Source organism: Dipodomys merriami, unplaced genomic scaffold, assembly GCF_024711535.1.
Source record: "Dipodomys merriami isolate MVZ:Mamm:240054 unplaced genomic scaffold, mDipMer1.0.p SCAF_9, whole genome shotgun sequence".
Taxonomy (NCBI): Eukaryota; Metazoa; Chordata; class Mammalia; order Rodentia; family Heteromyidae; genus Dipodomys; species Dipodomys merriami.
Window position 1 is genome coordinate 44,575,462 of NW_027206512.1, and position 16,888 is coordinate 44,592,349.

At 43.9% G+C, this 16,888-nt stretch overlaps 1 protein-coding gene across 1 annotated transcript in view; it reads right to left on the bottom strand.

The window, feature by feature from the left end:
• Window positions 1–15,439, bottom strand: part of Pgm2 (phosphoglucomutase 2) — a 29,966-nt gene extending 14,527 nt beyond the window's left edge. The window contains exons 1-6 of the mRNA XM_070012439.1: window positions 15,296–15,439; window positions 11,773–11,940; window positions 9,751–9,857; window positions 6,106–6,190; window positions 2,808–2,891; window positions 2,529–2,722 (exon numbers count right to left, since the gene is read on the bottom strand). Of these exons, the coding sequence (XP_069868540.1) occupies window positions 2,529–2,722; window positions 2,808–2,891; window positions 6,106–6,190; window positions 9,751–9,857; window positions 11,773–11,940; window positions 15,296–15,397 (740 nt within the window). The 5' untranslated portion in view covers window positions 15,398–15,439. The remainder of the gene's footprint in view (window positions 1–2,528; window positions 2,723–2,807; window positions 2,892–6,105; window positions 6,191–9,750; window positions 9,858–11,772; window positions 11,941–15,295) is intronic.
• Window positions 15,440–16,888: the final 1,449 nt, after the last annotated feature.

A 16,888-nucleotide genomic window follows, 5' to 3' on the forward strand; every position in this document is an offset into this window, starting at 1 on the left:
TTACATTATATATATATATATTACATAGCTTAGATAATATTATATCTATATCTATATATGTTATTGACCTATGAGCCAATTCATAGTATTGGTATAACTACAACCTTCCAGAAAAAAACCCCACAAAAGCTACTATCCTGTTTTATAGCCCCATACAAAATTTTTAAAAAATCACTAATAACAAAACCATCTATATCAGAAAATGTAAGTATAAAAGTTCTAGAAAAAAACATTTCTGGGGCTGGGAAGGTGGCTCAGTGGTAGAGTGCTTGCCTTGCATGCCTGAGGCCCTGCATTCGATTCCTCAGCACCACATAAGCAAAAAGAAAAAAGCCGGAAGTGGTGCTGTGAGCTGAAGAGCTGAGGGACAGCGCCCAGGCCCAGAGTTCAGGCCCCACAACCAGACCCCCCAAAAAAAATTAAAAAAAAAATTTCCTTCCAGGTACCAGTGGCTACTTAGGAGCTGAGATCTGAGGATTGTGGTTCAAAGCCACACTAAGCAGAAAAGTCTGTGAGACTCTTATCTCCAATTAACCACCAGAAAACTGGAAGTAGTGCTGTGGCTCAAAGTGGTAGAGAGATAGCCTTAAGCAAAAAGAGCTTAGGGGCAGCATCAAGGCTCTGAGCTCAAGCCCCTCAATTGACAAAAACAAAACAACTTCCTTAGGTGTAGAAACCATACATTAAAAAAAACCTTAAAATATTGGCAATTTCTTTTTCTTCTTGTTCTAGTACTGGGGCTTGAACTCAGGGCCTTGGCACTGTCCCTGAGCCTTTATGCTTAAGGCTGGTACTCTACCACTTGAGCCACAGCTCCCCTTCTGACTTTTTGGTTAATTGGCAATATAACCTCATGGACTTTCCTGCCCAGGCTGGCTTTGAATCTCAATCCTCAGATCTCAGCCACCTATGTAGCTAGGATTACAGCCATGAGCCATCGCAGCCTGGCCAATATTAGCAAAAATAGTGAAAAGTGCAACAAAACACTTCAACTTAAAAAAAAAAAATCCAAGGAACAACAAGAGGAAAGACAGTATTTTAAATAGATAAGACTAGCTTTCTAAGTGGAAGTTTTCCAAATACAAGAACTAAACACATAGAAAAATATATGTTAAGAAATGAAAAAAGAAGTTTATTCCTAATGATAAGAATACAAACCTAGGGCTGGGAAGTTGGCTCAGTGGTAGAGCGCTTGCCTTGCATGCCTGAGGCCCTGGGTTCGATTCCTCAGCACCACATAAGCAAAAAGAAAAAAGCCAGAAGTGGCGCTGTGGCTCAAGTGGTAGAGCGCTAGCCTTGAGCTGAAGAGCTGAGGGACAGCGCCCAGGCCCAGAGTTCAGGCCCCACGACTGGACCAAAAAAAAAAAACAACAAAAAAAAAGAATACAAACCTACATAGCTGTTATTGTCACCTAGCCAATCCAGAAAAAGGGAGGACTTCAATGACATTGGTCCTGGGGAGGATTGTGGAGTGCCATCCCACCATCAACTGCTATAGTATTTTGGAGGGGGTGGTGGTAACTACTGCCAACTTTGTAAATGCTTGCAGGACTCCTTTCTGTTTTATTATTATTGTAGTGCAGAAGCGGGTACGCAGGATCTTGTGCATGCTAGACAAGTGTCTCTAGCACTGAGTTACACCTCTAGCTCTAATGCATATATAATTCTGATGTCAGAAAGCACTTTTATGCACACACACACACACATACACACACACACCCACACCCACACCCACACACAGAACTATGAGCAGGACGTTGGCTCCATTTCTCCTTGCAGTAACAAAAAATTCTTTATCAGAGGTGCACAGGCAAAGTTCCCATGAGTGTTTTGTTTGGATTATGCATAGTGAAAAACATGGCCCCCACGTTTATAAATTAGGGGGTTTCCCTTTGGGAGGAAAAAAGATCCGTTTCAATACCTTTTGGTAAATTTTGTTTGATTTTTGTTTTGGGCTAGTATTGAGGCATGAACTTGGGAACTCATGCTCTCTCTTGGCTAGTACTCTACAACTTGCTACAGCCCCACTTCCAGTTTGGTTTTTTTTTTTAAGGTTAATTGGAGATAAAAGTCTCCTGGTCTTTCCTTCCAGGGCTGGCTTTTGAACCTAGATCCTCAGATCTCTGCCTCCTGATTAGGTAAAAGTTTTTAACTATACATTTATATACATATTTATGTTGACATAGACACACATGCACAGCCACATACATAAATGTATGAGTCTATAACAGATCAGCAAATAATAGCCCATGGGCTGGCAGTCTGCTTTTGTATACGAAGCTACATTTTCATTACTTCCCTGACAGGTTGCTACAACAAAACTGGAGAAAGGCCTCACAGAACCGGCTTATTTACTAACTGTCTAAGAAAAGTTGATCAGTCCCGACCCTGAGTCCCTGTAACAAATCATTCTAGTGTATGTACCACCTAAAAAACAAACAAAATTCAACAGACACAGATAGAACTTGGTTTTGGCTGAATCACATTCACTGAACTCCCTTAAGGTCAGTGCTGAACAATTTTGTTACCTGTGAAAACAGTATTTTTTAAGGTCTTCGAAGTAGTCATTATTGATGGAGGTGCTGGGGTTGTGAAGCAGGGGGCTGCCGTCAACAACAGAATCATCCCAAGCCTGAGGCCAGGGCTCTAGATTTTCTTCAATAGCTTGAGAAATCCCTTTATCGTGTGGAGAGATGATCTGGGCTCCATTGTCCCAGTAGACCTAGGGAAACCAAGACTGCATTCAGGAGGTCCAGTGCAGGAATGGGCTTTCCACAGAAGGACCATGAGTGGAGATAGGAAAATACCTTGTAACCATTGTCTTCCTTTGGATTGTGGGAGGCAGTGATCATGATCCCAGCACAAAGTTTCAAATGTGACACAGTATAGGGCTGAAACAGAACAACAGAGAATTTTTTTGAACAAAAGACTAGATCTACTTGAAATGTCTATTGCACACTGTGCTCATGTCTGCTGATTTCCCTTTCCACAAACACAATGTGTATCACAAAGTGCCATTTGGGATTTTTGAGCCACACCTAAGCAGTACATAGGAGTCTCCCCTTTATCTCCACTGTGGCTGTATGTCACTTCAGTGACGAATACTTATCTTAACTCTTTCAAAAGAGAGAAGAGACAGACCACCTTCTTATAGCATGTTGTTAGAATCATTCTGTTTATTATTAGCTATTGTTGTTAATCATTTGCCTAGTTTACAAAATGTACTTTCTCATATGTCTGTATGCATGGGTCTGTATGTACAGGATACACAGGGGTCCATATTCTCTGTATTTGCAGGCATCCATTGGTTTTCAAACATACCTTTCACTGCTCCCTGCCACATACAAGCAAAACCAACTGTATGCTATTGTTCCTGGAATTATCTGACTGTACCAGACCCCAGAACCAGACCTTCCTACTAAGGAAGGTAAGTAGATTCCCAGTTTCCTTCTTCTCTGTCTTCTACTTGGGAGGGCTAGACAGCTCTAACATACAAAAGATGCTCTATGCCTCCATTCTACATTCTTCTAAAGCTATTGCTCAGGAGAGAAGCTTAAATATTTAGTTTATTCTCCTCTTCTTTATCATTTCCTTCTGAAGAAAAGGCTGAGGAGATGGAGAATACTCACAGGTGGCTCATTTATCTCATTCCAGTGTTAAAGATGATTCCCTGAGTTTTGATTTAACTGCCTTCTTTTTCTTTTTCTTTCTTTCTTTTTTTTTTTTTCCTAGTGGGTCCTGGGACTAGAAGTCAGGGCCTGGATGCTGTTCCAGAGCTTATGTGCACAAAGCCAGCACTCTACCACTGAGCCACAGTGCCACTTTCATGGTACTTAATTAGAGATAAGACTTTTACTGACTTTCCTATCTGGCCTGGCTTTGAACCTTAATCCATAGATCTCAGCCTCCTCAGCAGCTGGGATTACAGGCATGAGCCATCAATGCCCAGTTTTAGCTGCCATCTTTACAATACTACAGTGGAGGAGAGGACTGGATTACTTCTGAGATTTGTTATATACAGGCAACCTGAAATTGGAACTGTCTGTCTCTTCCACCCTCCCACCAAGAATGGCTGTAGTTCTTGGTCCCCTTGGAACTGATGTCACATCCATCAGGTGTCCTGGTGTCAGGTGTAGAAGCACTCTACAGTATAGGAAATGACCAAGAAGCACTCAGTAACTCACACCTGATGCAAAAAGAATAGCTCTTCACTCTTAGTAAAGATGACAACTAGGATACTAGAGCACATTACGATTTTCCACTAACAATGAATCTTGAACTACTATGACATTCTGTGTCTACTGGGTTATTTGCAACCTTGACCTGACCCTGTCAGTGCACAGGGAGCCAGCAAAAATCCAGGGAGGTGACTGTCCTGATGATGTTTCCACTGCCTGCTGTCAGGAACTGCACCCAGATGCTGTGCTCTAAAACATACTCTCAGTTCTCAACAATTCTGTGAAAGCAACAGTGGTCACAACTGTCTGCAGGTGTGCTTGCTCTCTCTCTCTCTCTCTCTCTCTCTCTCTCTCTCTCTCTCTCTCTCTCTCTCTCTCTCTCTCTCTCTCTCTCTCTCTTCCTCTCTGTACTGGCACTAGAGCTTGAACTTAAGGGCTTCATGTTCTTGCTTGGCTTTTGCACTCAAGGCTGGTGCTCCACCACCTGAGCCATACCTCCACTTGGGGCTTTTTAATTGGTTAAGTGGAGATGAGACTTGAATCTCTTGCATTTGGGTGCCCAGGCTAGCTTTAAATCACAACCCTCAAATCTCAGCCTCCTGAGTAGCTAGGATTACAAATGTGAGCCACCAGTGCTCAGCTACTATTACCTTTCTGTTTGGAGGCTACTTCATTAAGAATTTGAGGCAAGGGCTGGGAAGGTGGCTCAGTGGTAGAGCGCTTGCCTTGCGTGCATGAGGCCCTGGGTTCCATTCCTCAGCACCACATAAACAAAAAGAAAACAGCCAGAAGTGGCGCTGTGGTTCAAGTGGTAGAGCGTTAGCTTTGAGCTGAAGAGCTGAGAGACAGCGCCCAGGCCCAGAGTTCAGGCCCCACGACCAGAACAAAAAAAAAAAAAAAAAAAAAAAAGAATTTGAGGCAAGTCTGGGATGAAGCAGGTGCATATAAAGCTGGTACACTGACCTGTCAAATATTCATAAGACAGAGTTGGAGATAAATTCAGATTTAGATCCAGGAAGTTTCCTAATTGTGACAGCTGGGAAAAAGAATACTCACCAAATTAGAAAATAAACAAAAAAATATTTTTCCAATTCACTAAAAATATCCTTAGAATGCAAATAAAGGAAAATCTGCACTGTTTCCTTTTGCAGTTCTAGAGATGAAACCCAGGTCTTTATTCACCTTACCACTGACCTACAGCCCAGCCCTGAACCATACCCTTAAAAAAACCAGTTGTGATGAATCAAAAGATGAATACCAGAATGCCTTTCCTGGAAAGAACTGCCCTTGTGAATACCAAGGAGCCCTTTGTCAGGGAAATATCTGAATCTCAAAGGTATGTAAGCCTGTAAAATTAAGCTGTGTTCCATGTCTGATGCCAGGGCAGGAAATTAGAAAAGGAAATGATTATACAGTGGCTCTCACATGTAATCCTAGCTACTCAGGAGACTGAGATCTGAGGGTAGAGGTTTGAAGCCAACCCAGGCAGTAAAGTCTGTGAGACTCTTATCTCTAATTAGCCACAAAAAAACTGGAAGTGGAACTATGGCTCAAATAATGGGGCACCAGCCTTCAGCAAAAAAGCTCTAGGATAGCACCCAGGCCCAGAGTTTAAGAAAGCAGAAGAAAGAAAGAAAAAAGGAAGAAAGGAAGAAAGAAAGAGAGAGAGAGAGAGAGAGGAAGGAAGGAAGGAAGGAAAGAAGGAAGGAAGGAAGAAAGGAAGGAAGGAAGGGAGGAAGGAAGGGAAAGAAAGAAAGAAAGAAAGAAAGAAAGAAAGAAAGAAAGAAAGAAAGGTGGGAGGAAGGGAAGGAGGGAGGGAGAGAAGAAGGAAGGGAGGAAGGGAGGAAGGAGGGGAAGGAGAAGGGAGGGAAGGCGAGAGGGAAAGAGAAAGAAAAAGAGGGAACGATGGAGGGAAACGATTACTTACCACAAAGGGAGTGGGGGTTATATCAGAAAATAGATGCACAGGAATTCCCTGGCTGATGAACGTGGTTGCAGCAAGTCGAGCAAACCTAGAAATGCAGCAACGAGGAAGAAAAGGAGAGTCCTGCTGTCAACCCAGAGTGATGGAAGGAAGCAAGGCGTGCCAAACATGTCTTGATGCTGAAGACAGCAGTCAATCAGGGAAATGTTTCTTATAAATATTTACTCTGACATGGACCATCCAAACTGGAGGAACCTGAGAAGTCACCTGTTACCCCTTTGCTTTTTACAGAAATGGGTCTGAAGGTCAGGCACCAGGCCCTGTATACAACTGAAGGCCACTTAGCATAAGACCCAAGACTGCACCCAGTTTTCAACTCTCCCATCTCAGTCTACCTTCGTGCCTCTCACCTGAGCATCTGAAGTGGCGATAGGCTCAGTTATCACACTGGAGGGAGAGGGAAGTGCTCCTGGAAGTGAATTTGGGCCACAGATGTTGCTAAATACTCTACAATGCACAGGACAATCCCAAACAAGAGAATGATCCAGCCAGTGTAAAGTCCCATGTCAATATGCAGACTGAGAAACCCCAGGCTGCTCTATCACTATCAAGTACACTCTCTGCAGACCCAAACCTGATTAGGTTCTATTAGAAATGCAACATACACATGCACATCTCTGCACATATTGGTTCCCATCAGTTCTCAAAAAGGCATGTGTTCAATCTGACATTTTTGTCAGCTTCCACAGCAACTAGCATAGGGCAACATGACAAACATGGTATATAGTTTTTATTTGTGGTTGGATTAAAATACCATATGCAATTTGCTTCCAAGATTAAACCACTAGTCATTTTCTCCCCAAATTTCATGAGCACTAGAGATGGTAGGGACACAGAGAGGAACCTCAGCACTTCAACAACTCAAATGAAAAACTTTGCAATATCAATGCCAAAATGATTTTCATAAGAGTTCGGTTTTTTTCTTTTTTACATAGTGGGAAGTGATAAAAATATAAAAAAATCAGCAAAATAATTTTAGTGAAAATTGGAATAAAAATATTGATCATGTCTTTAGGTGTACTTCAAAGGATTTCAAAGTTTTGAATTAAGGACCTGGCACTTGCTAGGAAGATTGACCACTTCATACATGTCCCTAGCTAAAGGGAATATCTTAAAATCAGCAGAGAAGACACTCAATGTGTGTGTGTGTGTGTGTGTGTGTGTGTGTGTGTGCACATATATTATAACTATATGTAGGAGACAGAAAAGATATGTGCACCAAAAATCTTCAGTATGTTCTCTGTATATGATTAATAGTTATTGCTAACATATCCCATCTTAAAATTGGAAGGTTGAAAATGTAATTAGGTAAAATCCTGAGACTGTTCTGATTTCAGCTCTTTAGGAAGATTCTATGTATCCATCATGGATGCTTCATCACAGTTTGATATGTATATTGTGGTCTCTAGATGTCTTGCATTTTCTTTGTGACAGAGAACAGCCCTTAGATCCATTCTATCCTCTCCCTTCAGCCTCTGAGACTTGGACCACAAATTTCAATAGAATCAGGAATGCCAGTCACTTGAAGCTGATGACATGATCCCAAGGCCAGAGTTCATTTATACTTTAACAGACCACATCCTCCCTATCTGGAGGATGAGAGCACCTACCAGAAGCAGGACACGCAATCTACAATGGAGAAATCTGGGAAGTGACGCAGGCAGTCAGCCACGTAAATGGACTATGTGTGCTCTGAGCAGAGCATATGACCTGCCCTGGGGCCCAACGTGCTCGTGATACAGTTCTCATGGTCTCCTCAATCCACTGTAAATCCACAAACTAATATCCTGCTTGGTGCTACATCCCTACCTTAAGAATATAGTCCTTGTGACCCTCTCCCCAGAGCTACCGCTTCTCTAAGGAACACACATCCTCATGCCTGCCTGAGTTCAGTCTAGGGACTCATGTCATCTGCTTCTTTTCCCTGCCCACAATCCCTTCCTCACAGCCATGTATTTGTTCCCATGAGTGCTTTTCACATCAAAGACTACTGATGGGTCAAGCTAGCACTTTATAAAGTCATCTAGTGCTATAAAATTAATAAGGCTCTCCACTAAGAATAAGTATTCATGTATCTTTTTGATCTAAGAACTAGTATTTATATTCTAAGATGATTAAAATACTCATAGAAGCCAGGTACCAGTGGCTCACACTTGCAATCCTAGCTACTCAGGAGATCTGAGGGCTGCGGTTCAAAGCTAGCCTGGGTAAGGAGAGTCTGTGAGACTCATCTCCAATTAACCACCAGAAAACCAAAAATGGTGCTGTGGCTAAAATGCTTGCCTTGAGCTGAAGAGCTGAGGGACAGCGCTCAGGCCCAGAGTTCAAGCCTCATGAGCCACAAAAAAAAAACCCCAAAAAACAAAAACCAAAAAACCTCATAGAGAAGTATACAAGTGAAAAAGAGAGGTTGTATGAACACAGCAGTTGTCCTAGGGACTGATGCACAATTTGAAATATATTATAATTTTATCGCACCAGGCGAACCTTGGTGCTGGTCTTGTAATGTTCAAATTGTAGCTCCTCTATTTGAATTGTAATCTCAGAGCAAAAAGATAAAAACATAAACCTTATAGGTGTTTTTGAGGATTAAGTGAATAAACATGTAATTGCCTGGCTCATAATCAGCACTCAAATGATTACTGCTATCATGACTACCACCATCACCACCACCAACATCATTATTATCATCACCATTAGTGGTACTTATCTACAGCTACATAAAAGAATCCTATAGGTTTAGGGATCTTATAAGGATGCATTTTCACTCAAGCACTCAAGAAGAAAGAATGAGCCAAGAGATGGGTGTTAATAGCTCATCCTTGTAATCCTAGCTACTCAGGAGGCTGAGGATCACAGTTCAAAACCATACAAGCAGAAAAGTAAATCTCTTATCTCCCATTAACCAGCAAAAAGCTGGAAGTGAAACTATGGCTTAAATGGTAGAGCATAAGCCTTAAGCTAAAAAGCCAAATAAGAACATGAGGCCCTATATTCAAGCCCCAATACTAGCACACAAAAAAAGTAAGTAAGGGGAAGAAAAGAGGAGGTCATGAGGGTTATGACTAGTGGGAGGAAATAAAAATAAAACAGGGGGATGGGAAGGTGGCTCAGTGGTAGAGCACTTGCCTTGCATGCATGAGGCCCTGGGTTCGATTCCTTAGCACCACATAAGCAAAAAGAAAAAAGCTGGAAGTGGCGCTGTGACTCAAGTGGCAGAGCGCAAGCTTTGAGCTGAAGAGCTGAGGGACAGCGCCCAGGCCCAGAGTTCAGGCCCCATGACTGGACCCAAAAATAAATAAATAAAAAATAAAACAGGAAGAACAAAGGCAGTCAGTGAGATAGAGAAAACATATTGCCAGTTTAGAAAACATTTTCCTTTAAACAAGTATTACATGCTAGATGCCTAGGTAAGTTTATTTGCTTAACCCAAATCTAAATGAAGAGTATTTAAAAGCTGCAAACGGAACTTGTTTAAAATATGTAGCTAATGATACACTTAAACCCAACTACTGAAGTAGCGATTCCAAAATAAAAGCACCAAATAAACTACTTTTAAAACCTCCGTTCCTGAAAGTGTAGAAGTACCTTTTGCTGCTGCCCCCACTGGGGGGGTGAGCTCGGGCGTCAAAGCTGATCACCACACCCCTCTGCTTCAGGTCACCGAACTGTTTTTCCAGGTATCTGCAAAATCCCTAAAAATGTCCCACATATGTTTGAATGCATCTTTTATACATGGGAATATAGAAAAATAGCCAAAACTTATATTTTTCTCAACTTTCATACAGAACATAGAAGAGGGAAAAAAAAGCCAACCTTTTCAGTGATCAAGAAAACTGAGAAATAATAAAATTTCAGCTTCATTTACTCTCCATCTCTCTGTATCAGGCATCATCAACTTTGCCCAGAAATCCTGTATTTCACAGATGGAAACACAAAGGCTCAGAGAGCCGCACTGACCTGCCCAGTTCAGACCCATGGGGAGCAGAACCTGATGAAGAGGTGGTTCAGTGATGTAGCTAAAGCAAAAGTTGTGAGGCCAAAATTTGGGTCAGTACCCCTCTCTGCCACCTAATAGCAGGTGACAATTTCTTCCACGTGTGTGTGTGTGTGTGTGTGTGTGTGTGTGTGTGTGTGTGTGTACCCCTCTCTGCCACCTAATAGCAGGTGACAATTTCTTCCACGTGTGTGTGTGTGTGTGTGTGTGTGTGTGTGTGTGTGTGTGTGTGTGTGTGTGTGTGTGTGTGTGTGTGTGTGTGTGTGTGTGTGTTAGTCATAGGACTTGAACTCAAGGCCTGGATACTATTCCAGAGAGCTATTTTCACAAGGCCAGCAATCTACCACTTTGAGCTACAGCGCCACATCTGGTTTTCTGGTGGTTAATTGGAAATAAGAGTCTCATGGACTTTCCTGCCAGGGCTGGCTTTGAACCACAATCCTCAGATCTCAGCCTCCTGAGTAGCTAGGATCACAGGCATTAGCCATCAGTGTCTGGCATTTCTACCTCTTGATGCCTCAGTTTCCTCTTTTGTAAAGCAGAAATAACAACCATGCCTAGCACATGTGGCTGTCACAAATGGGAATTAGATGCATGAAAACATGTGAACTACTGAGAACCTTGTGTGTTTTAGAACCATCCTTACCTACTCAGTGGTGCTTAAACTTCACACCAATCTCAAATACCCAGGAGAAGAAAGCAGTGAGCTTGGAATCCAATTTTAATTGTTGAACATTATGACAGAACAAAGAGATAGAGCAACAGTGATGTTTCATTAACATGGACTGCATTTTTGCTAAAGAAAAGTCTTGCATAATCTGAAGCAGAGCTTCTATTTGGGGGGGGGGGATAATTCACAGCCTTGTTACAAGAGCTGTGACAATTCAGCATGCTTTTCCTTTTTCCATGGCCAACATATTGAACTGGGTACCTCCTCTGAAGCTATTCCAAGGAAATAAAGACATGTGGCTATTGTGGTGGGATGTGTGCTAAGCCACAGCTCCACTTCTAGCATTTTGCTGTTACCTGGAGATTAGAGTCTCAAGCACTTTTCTGCCTTGAGATTTTTCAGAGCTGCGTCTCAAGTGGTAGACTTGACAAGGAGGTATCTATATTCCTTCTCCTTGAATATAAGCCAGATTTACTGACTCACTTTTAATAGACAGAACATAGTGTAACTGAGTTCCTTTGTGTGGCTTCCCCCTGCCACATTCATATCCTCCTTTTTCTCCTCCTCCTCCTCATCTTAATCAGTGAGTTTGTACTGAAATAAAATCTCCACAAGGAAATACGTCTATTTTAGTCATTGCTATATCTCAATGTCTGGTATATAGTAGATACTTAATACATTTGATATATAGATAGATAGATATCTATATAGATAGATAGATGAATGGATGGACAGGTGAATGGCCAGATGTGCAGGGCTATAGAGAGATGGAAAGCTTACAAGTTTTGAAATACACTAACTTAACTAACTGAACAAGCCTTAGTTTATGGAGTAAATGGTGGTGATTCCTATCTCTCCAACTCCAAAGACAATCTAGAATGAAACACTGTCTGTCAAATATGAAAGGCGCATTAGGGTAAGTAGGATGATAAAAGCACAGTACCTGTGTAGTCTGGATGATGGTCAAGTCATTCATACAAGAAATCCCAGCTCCCATAGGAGCTCGAAGGCCTGCTGTCCCAAATTCCATCCGAGCCCCAAAACATTTCTGTAGTTCTTCTTTATTACCTTCTGCAATTAGTTGTTTTACTGTCTCCAAAGTTAAAGGATTCTGCAAAACAGAGATGCACATATATGCCAGACAGGGTATAAGGTGACTAAGAAAAAAGAAAAAAAAATCAATGTAAAAGATATTCCAGAGGGCTGGGAAGGTGGCTCAGTGGTAGCGTGCTTGCCTAGCATGCATGAGGCCCCGGGTTTGATTCCTCAGCACCACATAAGCAGAAAAAAAAAAAAGCCGGAATTGGCACTGTGGCTCAAGTGGTAGAGCACTAGACTTGAGCTGAAGAGCTGAAGGACAGCACCCAGACCCAGAATTCAGGCCCCACGACCAACCAAAAATAAATAAATAAATATATATATATTATATATATATATATTCAACAATTTTAACTTCTTCTAGGGAAAAATAAGCACTGCAATTTTCCTATGTATTTAAAATCTCAGCTAGGGGTGAGTTTGATGTTACAATGTATTATTTTCTTTTGGGCCAAAGCAAGAAGTTCTGGAGAAACAGAATGAGATTTTTTAGAGCCAGGATTGAACAACCAGAATAGGACTCCAGATATATCCCTTACTAAAGCTTTGCATCTGGCCAGGCTAATTGGCTCCATGATTTACAGCTTCCCCAGCTATAAAACAGAAATGATCTAGACCCTCTCTAACACTGGCTTTAAAGTTTTAAGTTACATAAATGTGAAGGATCTTTCTTTGCCTTCTAGGCACTTGATAGTATTTAAAAGTTCTTCCCTATGGTCTTTGAAGTTTTCCCAAGTGTTACTTTTTGTAGTGAAAACTTTCCATAAGGTGTTCACATACCTGGTCAAGTCTGAACCTTTCAAAGACACCAAAGAAGCAGATATGTAATGGATGGATAATTTTGTATCGTTCTTCTACACTACCAAAATTGAGTGACTTGCTTAAGTTACTTGACTAGTACCTTACTTCAAACAGACACTAACATGGAATCATTTAAGTTCATTATATGCATTGCTCTATTTTCTTGTGGCAGTTGTGGGAAATACTAAGATTAGAGAAAATAATGATGATCACACAAATTCCAAGTGCTCCAAGTGCAATGTTAAAATAGGAGTTCTGGGGTAATAAAGTAAGTACTTTGCTTCAGTATTATCAGAGTTATCATCTACTTAGATGAACACTCATAAAAGACACGCCACATCATTCAACTTGAAGTGCTACTGCAATAAAACTTTAATTTGCTGGAATTAAGCCCACATTTCCAGATTATTCCAGACTCAATACGAATCAAGTACAAGCCTACCTTTTCTAAATTAAAAGTAATAGATAATAATCACAAAGCAGAGACTTATCCATCAAAGTGCCTGGTGCCCCCTCCCCGCCCAAGAAAGGGCTCAGATCTGGTTTATGAAAAAGGCTCAATAAGTATCTTCTGAGTGCAAGAGAATCCAGTGCTCCCAGTTCACACAGGGTGGAATTGGGAAATGCTAATTGGCCTTCATTATCTAGAAAAGACTCAGTGGACTGAGAGAAACAAAGTGGATAGATAAGGAGTAGAAGGCAGTGGGAATGAGGATCATTTGGGAGTGCTGGCACGTCTCAGACTTGGAAGGAAGGACACCAGAAGTTGCCACAATTTTAGCAGGGAGTTCCACTCCACTCCTTCCCAGAGAGCTATCTGTCTGAAGCCAAAGAAACTGAGAGGAAAGCATATTGAGAGAGAAACATTCAAAAATAAAGAAGAACATCATCTCTTCATAGCTAACCAAGGAGGTATCATTGCTACTCAATCCCATGTTTGTGTGTGTGTGTGTGTGTGTGTGTGTGTGTGTGTGTGCGTGCGTGTGTGTGTATGTGTGTGTGTGTGTGTGTGCTGGTACTAGGGCTTGAACTCAGGACCTTGCACTCTTGCTCAGATGAGCCACACTTCAACTGGTTAATTGCTGGTTAACTGGAGATTAGAGTTTCTTGGGTTTGTCTGCTGAGGCTGGCTTCGAAGTTTGATCCTCAGATCTTAGCCTCCTGCGTAGCTAGTATCACAGGCATACGCCACGGGCACTGGGCTTATTCTTTTTTTCTTCAAAGGGAAAGTTTTATGGAGCAATGTGTTATTAACCCTGACTTTAAGAGACTTCTACATACTGAAAGTTACTAGTTTGTCACAAATGGAAACTTTTCCTTCCTGGTAGAATTTATTCTGGAAAAGTTAATTTTGTCCAAGCCGGTTGGCAACGGTGTCCTGGAAATGGGATTTGTTGACATTTCATTTTCCATGTCAGAGAATGTGAGGAAAAACAAAGATACCCCTGGCTGGTGGGTTCTCGATCTCCTTCACTCATTCAACAATATTAAAACAAACAAACTAAACCAACTTACTGTGTGCAGGGCACTGTACACCATGGGACTTAGCTAGCGCAGACAGCACTGGCTACACAAAATGAAAGTGAGGGGCCTGGTTCAACAAGCAAGAACTGGAGGATATAGGGAGGGAGGAAGCATGGAACCTGGAACAGGCCCTTCTCCGAGCCTGGTTCACCTGACAGGTCTCACTACCCGGCTCTGGTTACAGACATGAAACAAACCAACCTACAAGTGTGCTGGGCGCTCTGGACGAGCAACGAGGGGGTTCAGGGGGGGTTAATGAGCCAGAGAAGGCTTTCTGTATCGGGGTCCAAGCAAGAGTGACAGAAAGCGCGAGAAAAAATCAGAAGGGGGGTGAGCACCGTTCTGGGGGAATCCAAGCAGGCAGGAAGAAATCGTTAAGAAAGGAGACGCTAGGGGTTCGGAGACACAGGAAGTCGGGCCCAGAGCTGGGCCCCGGGCCTCTGCTCCAGGGTGGGAGGGAGGGAGGGAACGGGGAAAGGTGACACGTGTCCTAAAAGGTAGCGTCGTCCCCTGCCCGGGGCACTCGCGCGCCAGGCCCACCGGGAGGAGCCCTGTGGGCAAAGCAGCCCAGGGAGGAGCTGGGAGGGAGCCCGGCCCGGCAAGTCCCGGGGCCCGAGACCGAGGCGGCACGGTGCGCCTCCGGATGCGGTGGCACCCCGCGCCCCGGGCCCCGACCTGCCGTCCCCGCCCGCCGGCGCACGGCGGGCTGCCGGACGACCTTCGCAGGCCCCACTCGGAATGCTGTCACCAGCCACGCGGGCGGGTGGCGGGGAGGCAGCCGCCGCGTCCCCCGGCTCGAACGGAGGAAGGAAGCTCGGGCCCCGCGCTCGCCACAGGAAGCGCCGCGGCGCCCGGGGAGGGCAGCCGGGAAGCGGGAGAGGGCGCCGGGGAGGGCAGCCCGGGAAGCTGGAGGGGGCTCCGGGGGGGCGGGAAGGATCGGGAAGAGCGCCCGGGGAGGGCTGGAGGGTCCCGGGGAGGGCTGGAGAGGGGAGCTGGGGGCTGCTGCGTCCACGGCGCGCTCCCAGCCCGCGGTCGCCCCTCACCTGGTCCCAGCGCAGCCACTGCGCCGTCTCCCTGTCCAGCCGGGCGTCCATGCCGGGGCCGGAGCCTCCCGGGGCAGGGGTCGCCGCAGCCTCCGCTGCCATCCCGTAGCTGCCGCTGCCAAGGCCAGGATGCCGGGCGCTCGCCCTTCCGGAGGGGCGGGGATGGGAGGCGGGGGAAGACGGGGAGGGGCGTGGCGAGGGCGGAGGGGCGTGGCGAGGGCGGAGGGGCGTGGCGAGGACACCGCCTGCTCTGCAGGCCTCTCCCACTCGGGTGGCACTGGGGCCCGGAGAACATCTTCGCCATCACCTCCCAGGTCCCGGGATTTCCCACTGGAGCAACAGCTCTTCATAGGCTTCCCACAGCAGGCCCGCGCGCTGCGCGGAGCTCCCAGGATGTGTACACTGAGCGGTTAAAAATCCAGAGGGTTAAGAACGACAGAGGGGGAAACAAATCTTCAAAAGGAAGAATCCAGGGTCAGGATTAAGATAAGTAGTTGGGTGGAAGTAAATGGGCCAGTGCATTTCAGAGGTAGCAGGTAGCGCTAAGGAGCCCAGGGGAGGAATTGGTCCTCAGGGCTCAGCACACTGGATTTCCACGCAGAAAAAATAAAGGAAAAAGAAACTCCATCCCTGCCTCACATCGCACACTGAATGACTTCTAGGCCAGCTGTGTCCATCTGTGCACCCGAGGGCGCAAAAACACGCGCTTGTTTAGGGAAGCATTATTTATAAAAAGCCACCGACTCAACGCAGCCCAAATGTCCCTCAACAAGAGCATGGATAGGTAGGTGTGTTCACACCGAGTCATTTAAATTATGGTATAGCCACACAGTGACGCAAATGAACCACAGCCACATACAGTGTCATGGATGAATCTTGCATGTGTTAGTGGACTGAAAGAACACACACACACCAAAAATAATAATAATAACTGGATGGTTCAATCCTCTGATCCACTTAGCCCATCTCTACACACGTCCATAGAAGGACTCTGATAGTCTGTTTCCTAGGGGAGTAGTAACTGGAAATTAAAATTAAATATGAGTCATTTCCCATGGATAATGTGGGGTTATACTTGGAATAACTTGATTTGTATGCTCTTCTGCTGCCAGGGAACTTACTCACATGGATGTTCTAGTTTCCTTGGAAGTTCCCCAACTTTTCCAACCTCCTCGACATCAATTCATCAGTCCCTTTATGTTCAGCCCAGGAGTAGTTCCTCTACAGCTTTTAATGACATAAGTCTTAAATATTTACTAAAATTGATTGAGGAGAGGAGGGAAAGTGGGAGAAAATGAGGGAGGGGGTAACAATGTTTGGTAATGTTACAGTTATGTAACATCACCCTTACAATAAAATAAAATTGAAAAAATTAGAAAACAAAAACAAAAATAAAATTGATCCACTGGTAATGATCAGGGCGCTCCCCATTGGCTGACACATTTCCAAACTTGCTTCATCTACTCATTTCTCATCCTGAATAACTTTGTAAGAAGGCTCCAGACATGATACGTTATTATTCTGTTGGCAGATATTTTGTCATGAAATGTAAAGTAAAATACCCAACAATCATCTCACTTAAACCTTATAAAA